The 18,381-nt window shown below is 37.3% G+C and overlaps 2 protein-coding genes across 2 annotated transcripts; both read left to right on the forward strand.

Annotated features, from left to right (window-relative positions):
* Window positions 1-1,732: 1,732 nt before the first annotated feature.
* LOC113113144 (probable vesicular acetylcholine transporter-A) lies at window positions 1,733-4,232 on the forward strand. The gene has a single exon (XM_026279324.1). It carries the CDS (start codon window positions 2,334-2,336, stop codon window positions 3,873-3,875), a length of 1,542 nt encoding a protein of 513 aa, XP_026135109.1. The 5' UTR covers window positions 1,733-2,333; the 3' UTR covers window positions 3,876-4,232.
* A 987-nt stretch (window positions 4,233-5,219) lies between these two features.
* Window positions 5,220-10,896, forward strand: LOC113112394 (choline O-acetyltransferase-like). Its single transcript, XM_026277934.1, has 15 exons — window positions 5,220-5,348; window positions 5,632-5,741; window positions 6,053-6,244; window positions 6,391-6,509; window positions 7,154-7,207; window positions 7,308-7,492; window positions 7,655-7,831; window positions 8,040-8,209; window positions 8,303-8,403; window positions 8,719-8,847; window positions 9,536-9,658; window positions 9,749-9,887; window positions 10,025-10,087; window positions 10,224-10,361; window positions 10,520-10,896. The coding sequence occupies exons 2-15, from the start codon at window positions 5,694-5,696 to the stop codon at window positions 10,796-10,798; spliced, it is 1,917 nt and encodes a 638-aa protein (XP_026133719.1). The 5' UTR covers window positions 5,220-5,348; window positions 5,632-5,693; the 3' UTR covers window positions 10,799-10,896.
* The last annotated feature ends 7,485 nt before the right edge of the window (window positions 10,897-18,381 follow it).

The following is an 18,381-nucleotide window of genomic DNA, read 5'->3' on the forward strand; positions in this document are numbered from 1 at the left end:
AAACAGACTAAATCCAAAAGAACTGTGGCAATGTCAGCAAGACGCTTCATGAAAACAGAAATCTACAGTACCGTGCAAAGTTTTAGGCATTGATGTAAAAATGCTGTACTGAGGATGCTTTCAAAAATAATGTCATAAATAGATTTTCTTTATCAATTAACTTCTATTAACTAAATTAAATCAACATTTGGTGTGACCACCCTTTGCGTTTAAAGCAGCTTTTGTCCTAGGCTAGGTGCACTTGCACCTGAACTTCAGATAGCTTTGCAGGTAAAGTAGATCTCTTGAAGCATCTTTGAGCGTTTGCCACAGTTCTCAGTTTGTTCTGTGTCTTCATGTCATTCCAAAAACACTGTGTGTGGAGCACTGGCTATTGTCAGACTCCTTGTGCAAACAAAAATCTCACTGAATTATTACAATTAATTGCAAATTGAATGTTCGGAAATGTAAAGTGATAGTTCCTTCTGACTCACTACAGCAAAATATAATTTTATAATCAAACAATTTTGTCCATCACTGTAAACCTTAATAAGGATACATCATTTTTGACAGGAAGGAAAACGAGGCTGTAAAGGATAGAAGTATAGTGTATTCAATTAATTTACTGTTGTTTAACCTAATCAGAAAAGTATTTTTGGAATCTGATTATTCTCTAACAAGAACACTAACAAGAATCAACAACAGCTCACACTGCTGTTTTTTCAATAGTTCAATAGGATTTTAAATTAACTGGAAGACAGCATGTCCAGATTCACCATTTAGCACATTAGACCCCCGGCAATATATCAAGCAAACCACTAGATGTCACTAACACCTAATTATTGTTATGAGGCAGGAAACGCCAACCCGAGTTCGTTGGGGGGTTTGGACAGCAGATGGCGTTAACAGTAAAATTACTGGTCATATAATACTTTAACAAGAGTAAACTTTACATCCTGACTGTCAGTCAACTGCAAGGAAAAACAAATCTTTAAAAATTGCAATGCTTATTCCTTTCACTGCTACCTTGAAAGCGCCCTGACAAATATGGACAGCAGGGTTCATCAAATCTTGCCCTGGAGGGCCAATGCACTGCAGATATTAGCTCCAACCCTCATCAAACTCACCTACCTGTGTTTTTCTTATGATCCTGAAGACATTGATTAGCGTGCTCAGGTGTGTTTGATTATGGTTAGATCTAAACTCTGTGGTAAAGTGGATCTCGTGGGCTAGAATTGAGGATCCCTGCAATGTGCAGTTTACAGCATGAGGAGCTGTCCAACCAGCTGCGGTGCTGAAATCTAATAAACTGATTTGTATAGAGTACATACAATTTATGGAAGACATACAATTGTTGCTATTTTGTAAAATACCTTTTCTCGTAAAATGATGCTACTCATTTCAGAAATACTCGTTTTTTTATACACTATAGCCCCTTAACAATATTTTTATCAAACTAATTAAACACATTTTAACCTCGCATGATATAGTTAGTCCTACATAGCCGTTATTCCACTTGACATAATGCATTATGTGCGTATTTTTTTCTTTTCAGTTATTTTCTTTCTCCCTGTCCATCGAATTTAAACCTTAAAAACATATTTTGAAATGTGGGCAATAGCCGTCGGAGAATAATACAACCTGTCAGGGAAAAAGATACACGGGGCGCTCTTTCTTTCGAAAATAAATAACGGCGATCAATAATTTCTCAGTGAGTGAGTCCTTACTGAGCAACACAAATAACAGTGGCGGGCATCTTCCTCGCAGTCAGCATATCTGTCGAGCTCGGTGACTTAAGGTTTGTGGTCCTAAGCAGTTACAGAAGCTCGCTCAATATTTGTAAGTTATAAAGCAAAGCACTGCCTGGCGTTATGGACATGACGTGTTAAATTAGCATAAAAGACCCAGCTGGTTGGGGAACCTCCTGAGGGGGTATCAAACAGTGCGTCACATCCTGGGAAAAAAAGAGGAGCGATTCCCATGGAATCAAGATGTAAGCGCATCTGCATTGGGTGGCATCAATTAGAAGACAGCTGAGGAGAAATGATGACACTGCGCTACAGGTGAATTCATCTATTCATGCTCTTTCAGGCTCCGTGCGTCCTGCTACAACAAAATTGGCGTCCTCACACGAATACGATGAAACAACACTGCCTGAAAGTAGTCACGAGAGAGGAAATGCACGCGCAACGAAGGACTGCAAGATAAAGCAGGAAAAGTTGGTCCGCGCGCCGAGACTTCACTATTCAAGGAGTGTTGGACAACCCAATGTGCGCAGACTTCCTGTGGGATAAAAACACAGTGTAGAAGAGAATTAAGGTATTTTCCTTGAACCGAACAACAAAGTGTGGAACATGGCTTCGGAGGAAACGGGTGGCTTGGCGCAAACCGCCACCGTTAAACTATCAGAGATGGGGGAAAGAACTAAACAGTTAGGAACTGCGATCCAGGACCCCGAGCGACAAAGAAGGATTATTCTAGTCATTGTATGTGTGGCACTTCTTCTAGACAATATGCTTTACATGGTCATCGTGCCAATTGTGCCCGATTATTTAGCGCGCTTAGAGAGCGAGTCAGAGCAGGTGCGTGTAACTGCTAATTCTTCAACCAACAGAACGCAAAACGAGAACTTTGATGTACAGATCGGCGTGCTTTTTGCCTCAAAAGCCATTGTGCAGCTTATTGTCAATCCTTTGACAGGAACTTTCATAGACCGTGTCGGCTATGACATCCCACTTTTCATTGGACTCAGTATCATGTTTGTCTCGACATGCATTTTTGCCTTCGCCGACAACTACACGACTCTGTTCGTCGCGCGCAGTCTGCAAGGGCTCGGCTCGGCGTTCGCAGACACTTCTGGGATTGCAATGATCGCAGACAAGTTCACAGAGGAGTCAGAGAGAAGTCGCGCGCTGGGCATTGCCCTCGCGTTCATCTCGTTCGGAAGCCTGGCGGCGCCCCCGTTCGGAGGGGTACTGTACGAGTTCGCGGGCAAACGCGTGCCGTTCTTCGTGCTTGCCTCTATATGTTTGGCAGATGGTATACTATGCTTGACTGTCCTCAAGCCCTTTTCCAGTAGGACAAGAGAGAATATGCCTGTTGGCACCCCAATTTACAAACTAATGATTGATCCTTACATAGCAGTTGTGGCAGGAGCTTTGACCACATGTAACATCCCACTTGCTTTCCTGGAGCCCACCATCGCTAACTGGATGGAGGAGACCATGGATTCATCTGAGTGGGAGATTGGGCTCACCTGGCTACCGGCATTTTTTCCTCACGTATTAGGTGTTTACATGACTGTAAAGCTGGCAGCCCAGTACCCACACTTGCAGTGGTTTTATGGGGCGCTTGGCATGGTTATCATTGGTGCCAGTTCTTGTATTGTACCGGCCTGCAAAAGCTTTGAGCAGCTGATAATCCCCCTGTGTGGCATTTGTTTCGGTATTGCACTTGTAGACACAGCTTTATTACCCACACTTGCTTTTCTCGTAGACGTCCGCCACGTGTCTGTATACGGCGGTGTATACGCTATTGCAGACATCTCCTACTGTGTTGCCTACGCGCTGGGTCCCATCGTGGCCGGTAAAATAGTGCACGATCTCGGTTTTGTGCAGCTTAATCTGGGCATGGGTCTGGCGAACGTACTTTACGCACCAGCCCTGCTTCTGCTGCGCAACGTGAGTTTAATGAAACCATCTCACTCTGAGAGGAACATGTTACTGGAGGACGGAGCCACAGGTCTCTACGACACTATCAGAATGGAGGAACGCCAAAGAAAGAAGCACGGCTACAGTTCATCCGGTAACTGTGTGCTCATCGACGAGAACGGGACATTTGCTGGACAATCAAAGTCATTTTCTGAAGAACATACGTCTGAGGCAGACTACATATAGTCTGAGTCGTCCAAGTTCATCTGTTACAATCATGTTAGAACCTCTGCTGAATATAAATGTTTTTTTTTTCTTTTGCATTCACTCATTTACATGTTAATCATTGTTCGTAATAAAACCATTGGTGAACGGCATACAAGGATTCAATCTATTTACTGAAATGATGAGCTCAATATTTTTTTTGCTCCAATAGAAGAAACGTAAAAAATAATAAAAATAATTTCAATGTGTAGTATTCCGCTGTATTAAGTTGTATTCAGGGATATAAATATGGTGCAAACATATTAAATATGAAGATGCGTGTGTACGTATTAAATGTCACCTGACACCTTCAAATAAAAAAATGATGGAACTTGTGTGAATCCTGCCTTTCAGTGTCTGTTTCAAGCATTAAATGTTTAAGATGTATTTCTGGAATGCATTACTGTATATTACGGAATATAATGGTTTACATATGTGCATATATAATGTACATAATTAAAAGAAAATCTGTGAAACGCAGTGTTGTGCTCTCCTTATGTGACTTACTGTAAATGCATCACACTGAAAATGTAATTAATTTCGTTCTGGATGCCATTTTTCTAATAAATGACAATGCGTAATTATTGATATTTATAAAATAGAAATAAATGTTTCATAAAGCAGTAATGTAGTATCATATGCAAAATGTTTGCGCTTATTTAGTTTCAGCGCAGTGAAACGCATCAAAGAGCCAAAAAAAAAAAAAAAAAACGAAAAAGAAATTAGATTATCCATAAAAAGAAATAACCCTGCATAAACAGAAGGCTTGCATCGTTTTAAATACAATCTATATACATATTTATAAATATAAATGAAACACACGGGGATGAAATTATTGTGCAACAGGGGTTCTTCCGGTGGGTAGAAAATATATATCATATATAATGAAAAGGGAAAAAGCTGTTCTTTCCACTATGAAAAAAAAAAAGTATAAATACAAAGCGATTAACCAAAATAGGGTTAGTTTCTGGTGAAAAAAAATATACACGAGGCTTTTCGCAAAACAGAAGTAAATCGAGGCTATTTATTTAAAATAAGAAAAACAATTGCTTAAGTGCAAGAGGGTCTAAAATATACCTCTCCGGATTTCGTTTTAATTAAATTATCGAGCGCGTTTGTGCACGGACATTTTTTCTTCTCCGAGATTTGGAAGGGTGCTCATAAATTTTGTTCAAGGACTTTTCTTAAAATATGAGGTGGGCTGGCAAATGTGGCATCAAGCGAATGGAGTTTAGTGGGTGGAGTCTGAGAAAGGTACCGCTTCTTCAGCATCTTTCCTAAGGAGCATCCTAAGAAGCTCCTGACTTGCAATGAATGGGACGCAAGTATGCCGCCTGAAACAAGTTAAGGCACACCATTAACGACACTTCCCTCTTAATAAAAATAAGACGGAACTATGAGTCTGGATAAATACTTAGAGACATCGCAGGACTAAACAAAGAGTATGACATTTTGGTGAGTATCTTCTTAAATAAGGACTACATGAAACTAAAATTATATTATATAATAGACCTTGTACTCAATTTAAATTCAAGAGGAAAAATCTACATTAGATGTCAATATTAGACATAGAGATAATTAAAGGTTGGTCATAGCTTTGTCTGATGTGGCTGATGAAAAGAAAATCCAGATAGCACAGTCTTTTGAAAGTTTATGGCTAATTATATTTACAAAATAAAATTGTTGAAAACTTTTTGCAATGCAAGCTTTCCTTCATACCTGTATGTCTGTTCCAAAGGGAACTAGAAAACTAATCAGTGGATTTCCATCTTTCTTAACTGAACCTCTTCAACTCTGAGGATGCCGGTTTTGAAAAGGGAACAAGCAAGAGACATGGGAGATCCAAGCGTAAGCAAAATACTATTTTATGTGTATGTAAAAATTTTAACTGATGTGGCTTAACTAAAAAGTAGTAGATTTCAAACATTATCTTCCAACTGATATTATCTTAACAATTATGATAATAGAGTGCTGCATTCAAAACATATATGATCTTGTTTCATGCCATTATAACAGAGGTGATCATGTTTAGACAAGACACTCATTAGCTTAAGAACAAATACCATAAGATCAAGGAAACAAATGGTACACAAGTAGAATCTGCCTGATGCTGAAAGTTAATTAATCGCAGTAAAGCTCTGATCATGATCTCGATTAAGTGCCTCCCAAAGCTCCCAGTGCCACCCTTAAAACAAACACTGGACATGTACCTGAAGTGCATGGGTCACCTCATACCTGAAGAGCAGTTCAAAAAGACAAAGGCGATTGTAGAGAAATTTGGAGCACCTGGCGGGATGGGAGAATTTCTTCAGAAAAAGTTACTGGAGAGAAGCAAACATACAGCCAATTGGGTAAGGACTGCATTAATTGCTAAGAAAAAAAGTGTCTTTCTGTAAGCTACTTTGCGTTTAATGTTCAGGGACATTCTGGTAAATATTGTTTTAATTTAAAATGAGTTATTTGCTCATATTCTGTCTCTTTTTGAACATTGTCCAAGGTGTATGACTACTGGCTTGAAGACATGTATTTGAGCAACAGATTAGCACTACCTGTCAATTCCAGTCCTGTGATGGTCTTTTCCAAGCAGAACTTCAGGAGTCAAAGTGACACCCTCAGGTACGGGACTACAGTGCTCTGCTGTATCCACTACTGTGGATACAGCAGAGACAATTATTACTTTTATAAACTGAGACGACAATGATCCCTGCATGTCTTCATTAATATAAATTTGTTTAAATGGAAATGCAGAGGTCTACATATTGTTAAGGATACTGTATATGCATTAGGATTATGCAAAGCTGTCAGGTTTGTAAACTGCATGATTTCATCCACCGTGTAGCTCCATATGGCAATATAATTGAGGGGCACATTGTGAATGAGAACTTGATTTCTCATTCTAGAAAGTTTAATCTACAGATTAGTACATGTGTAGACAAAGTCTCCCTCCCATCATTAGTTGATGTCGATTTCAGTCCTAAAATGGAAACAATGCATCATATGATGGACATTACCATTTTATGCTTAACATAGAATAGGTTATGTTTCTCATAAAATATTTCTAAATGTTAGATTAAAGGATGTAATAATCCCAAATATCAGCCTTGCATTCCATTGCATATAAAATAAGTCCAATGAATTTCTTAATAAACCTAATTTGATTAAGTGCTATTCTAAAAACTTCTTGCATTGCTGACTGTGAATGCGTTTTGATATAATAATATATATATATATACTTCTATGCATTTTTTTTCCCTCTCCAGATTTGCTGCCAATCTAATTTCTGGCATATTAGAGTATAAATCTCTTATAGATGGGTATGTTATACTCCTTGTTTTTAACAAATCAAAGTCTTAAAACTTTACTAATAATTTATTGTTTAGTTTTTTAAACATGGATATGTGCTGCTTGTTGCAGAAATGTCCTCCCTGTAGAGTATGGTCGTGGGCAGCAGGCCGGAACACAACTGTGTATGGATCAGTACATCAAGGTCTTCGCCTCCTACCGTCTGCCAGGGCCAAAAATGGACACTTTAGTGGCTCAGAAGAGCACAGTTATGCCCGAGCCTCAACATATGATAGTGGCTTGTAAAAATCAAGTAGGTATTACCAAGTAGTGAAACTAACAACTATATCTGATGCTTTTATGTCGTTATGCTTGTTCTTTATATTTATGTAAATAAATTGTCTCAAAAAGTCACAAGCAAGCAGTAAAGACAAAGACTTGATGCGTTTTCTGCCATACCATGCTGTATATGTTTGCAGTTTTTGTTCTCGACGTGGTGATAAACTTTCGTCGATTGAATGAAAAAGACCTTTACACTCAGCTGGAGCGAATCAGAGAGATGTCAGACATTGAAGAAGAGCGTCTGCCTCCGATCGGTCTGCTCACATCAGATGGCAGAACACAGTGGGCCGAGGCTCGCAGTGTGCTGATCAAAGGTCAGACATCATTTATCTTCAACTATACAAGCTGTATTTGCTACTGGGCCTGCAATTTGACATCAAAATATTAAGAAACTAAACAACTTGACTTTATTTGGAAAAGCAACTCTCACATAGCTATAAATTCCCCTGATATATCAAAAAGCTCTGCACAGGTTAATGGAATTCACACACTTAGAATGTAATACTTCTCAATCGGGTGCAGATTCTACCAACAGGGACTCTCTAGACATGATTGAGCGCTGTCTGTGTCTGGTGTGTTTGGACGAGCCGTCTGGCACTGAACTGAATGATACCAACCGAGCTTTACTGATGCTCCACGGAGGGGGCACAGACAAAAATGGGGGCAATCGTTGGTATGACAAGCCCATGCAGGTAAAGAGAAAAAGAACAAAGATGAATTCAAATTTCATTGATCATATGAGCAAGAATATGAGCTGTAAAATGAAACTTGCGTAATGATTTCAGTTTGTAATAGGTGCAGATGGATGCTGTGGCGTTATATGTGAACACGCACCTTTCGAGGGAATAGTGCTTGTGCAATGTACAGAATATCTACTGAAATACATGTAAGCCAAATTAATATTTCATTTACAGGATTAAGTTTTTAAGTAACTCTTGATTACCCAGAGTGCACTGTTGGCCTGGCAAATTCAAAGAATACATTAACTTCTGAAAGAATCTCTCTCTCTCTCTCTCTCTCTCTCTGTCTCTCTCTCTCTCTCTCTCTCTCTCTCTTTCTCTCTCTCTCTCTCTATATATATATATATATATATATATATATAACTCTAATGAGATGACTTGAGATATATACCCACAGCCTGAGTATAGCAACTAAGCTAGAAGATGCAATGTGATGGACTGTAAGACTGTTTCTCTCACAGGAAAGGAAGCCCTTCTAAGCTGGTGAGGGCAGCCAGCATAAGTGAGCTTCCTGCCCCCAGTCGACTGCGCTGGAAATGCTCGCCAGATATCCAGACGTTTCTCACAGCCTCAGCAGAACAACTACAGAGGTATGTCAACATACAGGTGATACAACAGGCTAGTAAGTTCAGATTCCATTCTGATATAGCATGTCATTTATTACACTAAAGTTAGCCAATCCTATTAAAGCCTAGCTTAGAAGACATGAAAGGTAAATATTAAATTATTGATATAAATAATACAATTTGATAAATAGCGTAAAATAAAATACGTTATTTAGTATCTTTTGGTTTCTTACATGCAGTACTGTTAAAAAGTTAGAAATGTCAGTAAGATTTTACTTTGAAAGATATTAGTAATTTAATTCCAGATGCACAGAACTGGGAAAAAGTGACAGAAAATAATACAAGTTTTAGAGAAAGCCATTTATAAATGTTATACAGAAGATTTCTATCTTAAATGCTGTAAATTAAGGAATGCCCAAATTTTTCACAGTTTCCACAAAAATGAAAAAAGAATTATTTCTGAAGGATCATGTGACACTGAAGACTGGAATAATGGCTGCTGAAAATTCAGCTTTGCAATCACAGGAATAAACAACATTTTAAAATCTATTAGAATAGAAAACAGTTCTATTAAATTGCAATAATATTTTTACAATATTACAGTTTTTACTGTGATTTTGATTAAATAAACAGCCTCAGTGAGCATAAGATACTTTCAAAAATATTTAGAAAATAGTACTGACCCCAGACTTTAGTGGGTTAATTCCCACAGGCTTGTGGAAAATCTGGACATGAATGTCAGCAAATTCACTGGTTATGGCAAAGAGTTCATCAAGAAACAGGAAATGAGCCCTGATGCTTATGTTCAAGTTGCCCTCCAGTTAACATTTTACAGGTCAGTCTTCTCTTTAATTTAAGATGACTTAGTACTATAGAGTGAAGTTTTTATGCCTGAAACAGTTTTTTTTTTTCCTTTTGCACTCAGATGTCATGGATGTCTAGTACCAACCTATGAAAGTGCATCAATACGCCGCTTCCATGAAGGACGAGTTGACAACATTCGCTCCTCCACACCTGAGGCCTTAGCATTTGTGAAAGCTATGGCAAATAGCTCCAAAACCACTGTATGTAGTTGTCTGTTTTCATTTTACTCTACACAAACTGTCCTGAATTATGCAATGTCAGCTCATCCGTAGTGATTGCTGTGTGTATTGTCAAAACAGGAGTACCTTAGTAATGACCTCTGTCTTTATTCATTTAGGGTGTTGAGAAAATGAAGTTGCTTTGGACTGCCATTGAAGCCCAAACCAAATATACAATTCTAGTAAGTGAAACAGACAACTGAACTACAATTACACAATCTGTCAGTTACAATCATGTTTGACCGTTATTTTCAAACTGTGATTTTCATACGATCCACTCTTCAATAAAATATTGTTTTTTCCACTTTTTGGAAAAAGGCAATCAATGGGATGGCAATAGACAATCACTTGCTGGGGCTGCGAGAGATTGCCAAGGAGCTGAAACTAGAAAAGCCAGAGCTGTTTTGTGATCCCACCTATGCCACCAGCATTCACTACATTCTCTCTACAAGCCAGGTTCACTTCAAAGCCTAATTGAAATCATGAAAGATAGACCTGAAATGGATTTGTTATTCATTGTGTGCATTCATCTTTATTTGAATATAATATTTAGAAACTTTTTTAGAACTAGATCACCAATATTTTTGTTTTAAAAAATGCTTGTCTTTGCATAGGTTCCTACCACTGAAGAGATGTTCTGCTGCTATGGTCCTGTTGTCCCTAATGGCTACGGAGCCTGCTACAATCCTCAGATGGACCACATCATCTTCTGTGTGTCAAGCTTCTGTGACAGTGCCGAGACCAGCTCAGATTTGTTTATGAAGACTCTTGAGGGGTGCCTGAAGGAAATGCAAGATCTATGCATAAAATGCAACACTGAAGCTAAACCAGCTGACTCTATGAAAAGGATGAACAGACCTACCAAGGTAATGAAGAATGGAAGCAAGTCATAGCAAGAAGCTACATCGTTTGAATAATATGGAAGATGCAGAAACCACAGAGACTGTACAAAGATGGACGGGAGAAAATAAGAGACTGAAAAACAAAGCAAGGCCAACAATTTTTATTTTTATTTTTATTTTTGTACATTATTTGGTGTATGAGAGTATTTGCAAATTAAACGGGAGTAGATGAAGCTCAGCAGATATACAGTAAATTACACTATGTTTCCAAGAATCCGACCCAGCTATTCACTCTGCCTAAGAGTAAATTATAGTTGTCACTGTCAAAGACAGCATTAAAAGGATAGTTCACCCAAAAACAAAAAATCTGTACTCATTTACTTACCGTCAACTGTATGAAAAATTATTTTGAGGGCCGCCTTGATAATTGGAAATTATCCAAGTAATTGTTTAAGTTGATGGGAAAAAAAGGACATTCTCAAATATGCTGCCTTTGAAATACTGTATATCCAGCTGCTTGATATGATAACCTATAGCTATTTACAATCTATACCAGATTTTTGTGGTCATGTCAGAGTCAAAATACATTACTCTGAATGCAACCCTGTGGAACCGGACCAAAAGCTGCTATTTAACTTTAACTCTTTGTGAGCCTCATCTTTTGCATTTTAAAGTTAATTTCATGTATTTTTATGCATATATATATATATATATATATATATATATATATATATATATATATATATAAAAACAAAATGTCATTATAATTTATACTGTATGGTATTTTAGCTTTAAAGTTAGCTGTTTTGTGTGTTTTATAAATATAATTCTCACATATTCTGAAATGCACAGTCTGAGGTCCTAAAAACAAGCCAGTTTGTACATAAATGTTTAAAGAATATGAGCCATTGCGAATGCTGAAAGAACATTTTGTTTCCATTCTGTAGGTTGTCTTGATTTTCAATGCAATAATAGTAACAGGAACTCTGAAATGTATAATGCACTAGCAGATTGTGAACTATGGAGCCAAGATGAATAGTTTAATTACATTTGCAAACTATACGTTTTTTTTTTTTTTTTTTAGTGCAATCCTTGTTGTGTATGTGAAAACATTATTACATTACTGTAAGTCTGAAAATGACATTGACATGTGTTGCACACCAGGTCTACAATATATCTTAACAAAAAGAACAATACTTGATGTCTGTCTAATGTACACAGACAAAGACTGAGTTAGAATATGTTTTATATAGTGAATATGCATTGAACACGGTTTTTTAAATGTGTGTAGATCAAAAAACGAAAACAATGATGCCTTGAGAAATTAGAATCCAGGGCAGTGAAATTATAGCCTTTACCCAATTATTAGTAATAGAATATGTTTGTTGTTTATCATGACATCATGTTAAGAATGAGAATGGGCAAATCTGAAAATACATATGAAAATAATGATGTAACAGAATGTATTTTGTTCAACTGTAGTGGAGTGCTTAAACTGTGATGTTATTTAACTCTGGGATATTTATTTTTTCAAAAAGAGTTTTCAAAATATAAATGGTCTATTTATCGCTGTATCTTAAAGATGCCATAAAAATTACTAAGCAAAACCAACGATGTGTGCTCTTAGTATTTACCATCAACTATGAAATATGTGTATTCTGGCTCCGATTTTTTTGTTACTACACCACAGTACAAATAATATTCTACATTTCACATAACATTAATTAATGCCGACTGCAATGATTTAGGCCAAATACGTTAACATCTGTACAGCAAGTGCTTTTATTCACAGCAATCTATAACTTTTTTGAATTTTGAGAAAGCACATCAAGCTCCAAGAACAAACCTAAAAATAACTTATAGTACAATGAAGAAGTACCAGATTATTATTATTATTATTTATATTTTTATTTTTTTGGAAGAACATTCCAATAATAATTGCGAGTTTTCAGAAGAAAGCTAAACTGGACTAATTTTAAAGTTACATTTTTGAGAAAGGTAAAGCATTTAACATATTGATTTTAAAGATAATTTCGCTTGAACGGTTTACAAGGTAATCCTTGAAAATGAGATATTAGGTTCGTCTTTTTGTAAATTTTTGACCCAGTTACCTTACCCTTTCGTAGAAACAATACATGTTGTAATTTGGTGAGAATAATCAAAGACGACGACCATCAGTGTGTCGTCGAGAATACAGCAGAAGTCATTGTGAATGGAGAGTGTGTCTACATGTGCAACATTACTGACCTTGAGTTTGGTCAATTGCGTCAGCATTTGGAAACCTCTGCTTCCTGGATGATAAGAGATGTGATGCTCATGAATTTCCGGTCCAAATTCTCTTTGCTCATAGTGGGTGATGGAGTACTTGATCCTGCTCATACAGTACATACAGTATTGTTCAAAATAATAGCAGTACAATGTGATTAACCAGAATAATCAAGGTTTTTAGTATATTTTTTATTGCTACGTGGCAAACAAGTTACCAGTAGGTTCAGTAGATTGACAGAAAACAAACAAGACCCAGCATTCATGATATGCACGCTCTTAAGGCTGTGCAATTGGGCAATTAGTTGAAAGGGGTGTGTTCAAAAAAATAGCAGTGTCTACCTTTGACTGTACAAACTCAAAACTATTTTGTACAAACATTTTTTTTTTCTGGGATGTAGCAATCCTGTGAATCACTAAACTAATATTCAGTTGTATGACCACAGTTTTTTAAAACTGCTTGACATCTGTGTGGCATGGAGTCAACCAACTTGTGGCACCTCTCAGCTGTTATTCCACTCCATGATTCTTTAACAACATACCACAATTCATTCACATTTCTTGGTTTTGCTTCAGAAACAGCATTTTTGATATCACCCCACAAGTTCTCAATTGGATTAAGGTCTGGAGATTGGGCTGGCAACTCCATAACATTAATTTTGTTGGTTTGGAACCAAGACTTTGCCCATTTACTAGTGTGTTTTGGGTCATTGTCTTGTTGAAACAACCATTTCAAGGGCATGTCCTCTTCAGCATAGGGCAACATGACCTCTTCAAGTATTTTAACATATGCAAACTGATCCATGATCCCTGGTATGCGATAAATAGGCCCAACACCATAGTAGGAGAAACATGCCCATATCATGATGCTTGCACCTCCATGCTTCACTGTCTTCACTGTGTACTGTGGCTTGAATTCAGAGTTTGGGGGTCGTCTCACAAACTGCCTGTGGCCCTTGGACCCAAAAAGAACAATTTTACTCTCATCAGTCCACAAAATGTTCCTCCATTTCTCTTTAGGCCAGTTGATGTGTTCTTTGGCAAATTGTAACCTCTTCTGCACATGCCTTTTTTTTAACAGAGGGACTTTGCGGGGGATTCTTGAAAATAGATTAGCTTCACACAGACGTCTTCTAACTGTCACAGTACTTACAGGTAACTCCAGACTGTCTTTGATTATCCTGGAGGTGATCATTGGCTGAGCCTTTGCCATTCTGGTTATTCTTCTATCCATTTTGATGGTTGTCTTCCGTTTTCTTCCACGTCTCTCTGGTTTTGCTCTCCATTTTAAGGCATTGGAGATCATTTTAGCTGAACAGCCTATCATTTTTTGCACCTCTTTATAGGTTTTCCCCTCTCTAATCAACTTTTTAATCAAAGTACGCTGTTCTTCTGAACAATGTCTTGAACGACCCATTTTCCTCAGCTTTCAAATGCATGTTCAACAAGTGTTGGCTTCATCCTTAAATAGGGGCCACCTGATTCACACCTGTTTCTTCACAAAATTGATGACCTCCGTGATTGAATGCCACACTGCTATTTTTTTGAACACATCCCTTTCAACTAATTCAACTAATTGCCCAATTGCACAGCCTTAAGAGCGTGCATATCATGAATGCTGGGTCTCATTTGTTTTCTGAGAATCTACTGAACCTACTGGTAACTTGTTTGCCACGTAGCAATAAAAAAATATACGAAAAACCTTGATTATTCTGGTTAGTCACATTGTACTGCTATTATTTTGAACAATACTGTATACAGCAAATACAGTACGTCAGGAAATTATCATATTGCACAGAATATATAGGCCTGATACATAATGTAGTACTTGTAAGAGTTGTAAGGTACAGATAGTACATTATTCTAAACATAGACAAGGTCTTAATATCCAGTGCGCATACTAACTAGGCAACATTAATGGTCACTAATGTGTCTTGCTTTATAGGAAGGCTGTCTGTGGAGAGCTCTTATGTGCATAGGTATATGAAAAATTATATAACCAAGCAAACATCCATCATTTGTCAGTAACAGTTTGTTGCATTAGTGCTGAGAAACATATATCATTTATCAAAATCTATCACAGTTAATTCAATTTATGATCATTTTTCCCTCTATGAGCAATGCCTTGTCTATAATATACTACAACCAAATCTAATATATAATTTTTTTTTACCCTTTTAAACAGTTACATTAAATTCACTATAGCAAGTGCCAACAGCACATTTTCGAGGAAAATCCACTTAGCTAGATTATAGTTGCTAGTTATAGTTGTTTAGTCCATCTTTAGTGACAATACAGATTTAACTATGTATAAGCAGCCATAAAATTATCATTAAAGATGATCATGTACAAGTTTTAGTGTTGCTAAATTCCCTTATACAAGCAGTTACACAGAAAGATATTGCATCAGATACTTGTGCTTATCATATTGGTGGTTTAAGTAATTGTTTTGTAACTTATTTTATTTCTTTCCCAGAGTGTAGAGCATTTCGAAGTTATCATAGACATGTTGACATGTTGACATGAAATGTTTTGATTCCCACAAGTCCTGAATGCCACAAGAACCCTAAATTGTAAAAAGGAAGCATATTTTGTGGAAGCTACAGAGAATATCACCACTGCCATGGAGAATATTGTTACTTGTCTACATGCCATCTGTTTGATGTCTCAGGATGAAGCCAAGTGTGACAGTTATGGTAGACAAATAAAAAAAAAATAAGAATACCAATTACTTCAGACAGATAAGGGATTTCTGGGGTAAATCTATTTATGAGCTAAACAAATTTCTATCTGCTGTCTTGTGTTCAAATGAATTTAGAATTTCCACAACTAATAAAATAGCATCAAAAACTCCTGGCCTTGAAAGCCTCAAGGTTAAATACAAGGACCTCTTCAGGTCAGCTGGATGAGTGAATTTGTTTCTTGTGGCAGGGGCTGCAGCAGAGTCACTGCCAATGTACCTAATATTGAATGTGATAGTTTTTAAGTTTGGTGAACATGTGCATCTCAATAAAGTAGAATGTCATGGAAAATTTCATTTATTTCAGTAAATCCACTCATATTGTGAAACTTGTGGAATAAATAAATTCAATGCACGCAGACTGAAGTAGTTTTAGTCTTTGGTTCTTTTAACTGTGGTGATTTAGGCTCACATTTAACAAAAACCCACTAATTCACTCTCAACAAATTAGAATACTTCATAAGACCAATAAAAAAAAACTATTTAAGTGAATTGTTGGCCTTCTGGAAAGTATGTTAATTTACTGTGCATGTACTCAATACTTGGTAGGGGCTCATTTTGCTTTACTCACTGCCTCAATTCGGTGTGGCATGGAGGTGATCAGTTTGTGGCAATGGTGAGGGGGTATGGAAGCCCAGGTTTCTTTCACTGTGGCCTTCAGCTCATCTGTATTTTTGGTCTTTTGTTTCCCATTTTTCTCTTGACAATACCCCATAAATTCTCTATGGGATTCAGGTCTGGTGAATTTGCTGGCCAGTCAAGCACACCAACACCATGGTAATTTAACCAACTTTTGGTGCTTTTAGCAGTGTGGGCAGGTGCTAAATCCTGCTTGAAAATGAAATCAGCATCTTCAAAAAGCTGGTCAGCAGAAGGAAGCATGAAGTGCTCCAAAATTTCTTGGTAAATGGGTGCAGTGACTTTGGTTTTTAAAAAACACAATGGACCAACACCAGCAGATGACATTGCACCCCAAATCATCACAGACTGTGGAAACTTATCAATGGACTTAAAGCAACTTGGGCTACGAGCTTCTCCACCCTTCTCCAGACTTTAGGAACTTGGTTTCCAAATAAAATAAAAAAAAAACTTGCTCTCATCTGAAAAGAGGACTTTGGACCACTGGGCAACAGTCCAGTTCTCCTTAACCTCTCCTTAACCCAGGTAAGATGCCTCTGACGTTGTCTGTGGTTCAGTTAATTCACACGTCTGTGTGTGGTGGCTCTTGATGCCTTGACCCCAGCCTCAGTCCATTCTCACTCAAATTCTTGAATTTATGCATTTGCTTGACAATTCTCTTAAGGCTGCGGTTCTCTCGGTTGGTTGTGCATCTTTTTCTTACACACTTTTTCCTTCCACTCAACTCTCTGTTAACATGCTCGGATACAGCACTCTGTGAACAGCCAGCTTCTTTGGCAATGAATGTTTGTTGCTTCCCCTCCTTGTGAAGGGGGTCAATGATTGTCTTCTGGACAACTGTCAGATCAGCAGTCTATCCCATAATAGTGTAGCCTATTGAACCAAACTGAGAGACCATTTTGAAGGCTCAGGAAACCTTTGCAGATGTAAAGTGAAAGTGAAAGTCATTACATTTGCCAAGTATGTTTACCCATACTCGGAATTGGGTATTGAGGGTGGAAGAGAGCACTGTTCATTCACTCCCTCCCACCTACAACTCCTGCCAGCACTGAGACTCAAACTGGCAACCTTCTGGTAATTAGTCCAAATCTCTGCCCCACAGGTGTTTTGAGTTGATTAGCTGATTGGCATGTCACCATATTCTAATTTGTTGAGGTTATTGTTAAATGTGAGCCAAAATCATTACAATTAAAAGAACCAAAGACTTAAACTCTTTCAGTCTGTGTGCATTGAATTTATTTAATACACAAGTTTCACAATTAGAGTTGAATTACTGAAATAAAATAACTTTTCTACCACATTCTAATTTATTGAGATGCACCTTTATATAAATTTGTTTATGCCACGCCAAACATTTATCTTAAAGGAACAGTTCACTCAAAAATGAAAAATGAATAAAAAAAGTTGAAAATTGCTTAGGTCATCCAAGGTGTAGATGAGTTTGTTTCTTCAATGAAACAGATTTGGAGAAATTTTGCATTACGTCACTGTGAATGGGTGCCATCAAAATGAAAGTTCAAACACCTAATAGTAATTGTCCCAACTCCGCTGAAGCAAAAATCTGTGTTGGTAATAAACTCTGAGAGCTACCAAACAAATGTCATTGTGTTATTATAATGGCACTGCAGAGGATCCATTGGTGAGCAAGTGATATAATGCTAAATTTCTCTAAATCTGTTCTTCAAATTTTCACTTTTGGATGAATTTTTGGATGGATGACACTCATCTGGAATTATTCTTAGGAATTTTGTCCCTGCAACATAGATTAGATATGGCCACATTCTATCCCCAAAAGCAGGATACACATAATTCTAAAGTCTTCCAGAATTTTGTACCTGTGATCATCTCCTCGAAACTGGAGCATGCCTCGGCCAGCCTCAGTAAAGACTTTGGTGTGAAAATTATCAGCTGAATAAGAATATGAAAATGTGTTCAGTCAAATAAACGGTTTTTGATTTCTAGTTGCATTTAGGCACTTTAAAACACCAAT

Source organism: Carassius auratus, chromosome 13 (assembly GCF_003368295.1).
Source record: "Carassius auratus strain Wakin chromosome 13, ASM336829v1, whole genome shotgun sequence".
In the NCBI taxonomy this organism is placed as follows: Eukaryota; Metazoa; Chordata; class Actinopteri; order Cypriniformes; family Cyprinidae; genus Carassius; species Carassius auratus.

Bases quoted from the DNA above. Each gene is read 5' to 3' on its own strand.
- LOC113113144 (XM_026279324.1), top strand. From the start codon at position 2,334: ATGGCTTCGGAGGAAACGGGTGGCTTGGCGCAAACCGCCACCGTTAAA.
- LOC113112394 (XM_026277934.1), top strand. From the start codon at position 5,694: ATGCCGGTTTTGAAAAGGGAACAAGCAAGAGACATGGGAGATCCAAGC. The intron at 7,208-7,307 runs GTATGTTATACT...TGCTTGTTGCAG, and splicing joins TATAAATCTCTTATAGATGG to AAATGTCCTCCCTGTAGAGT. The intron at 10,088-10,223 runs GTAAGTGAAACA...TTTTGGAAAAAG, and splicing joins AAACCAAATATACAATTCTA to GCAATCAATGGGATGGCAAT.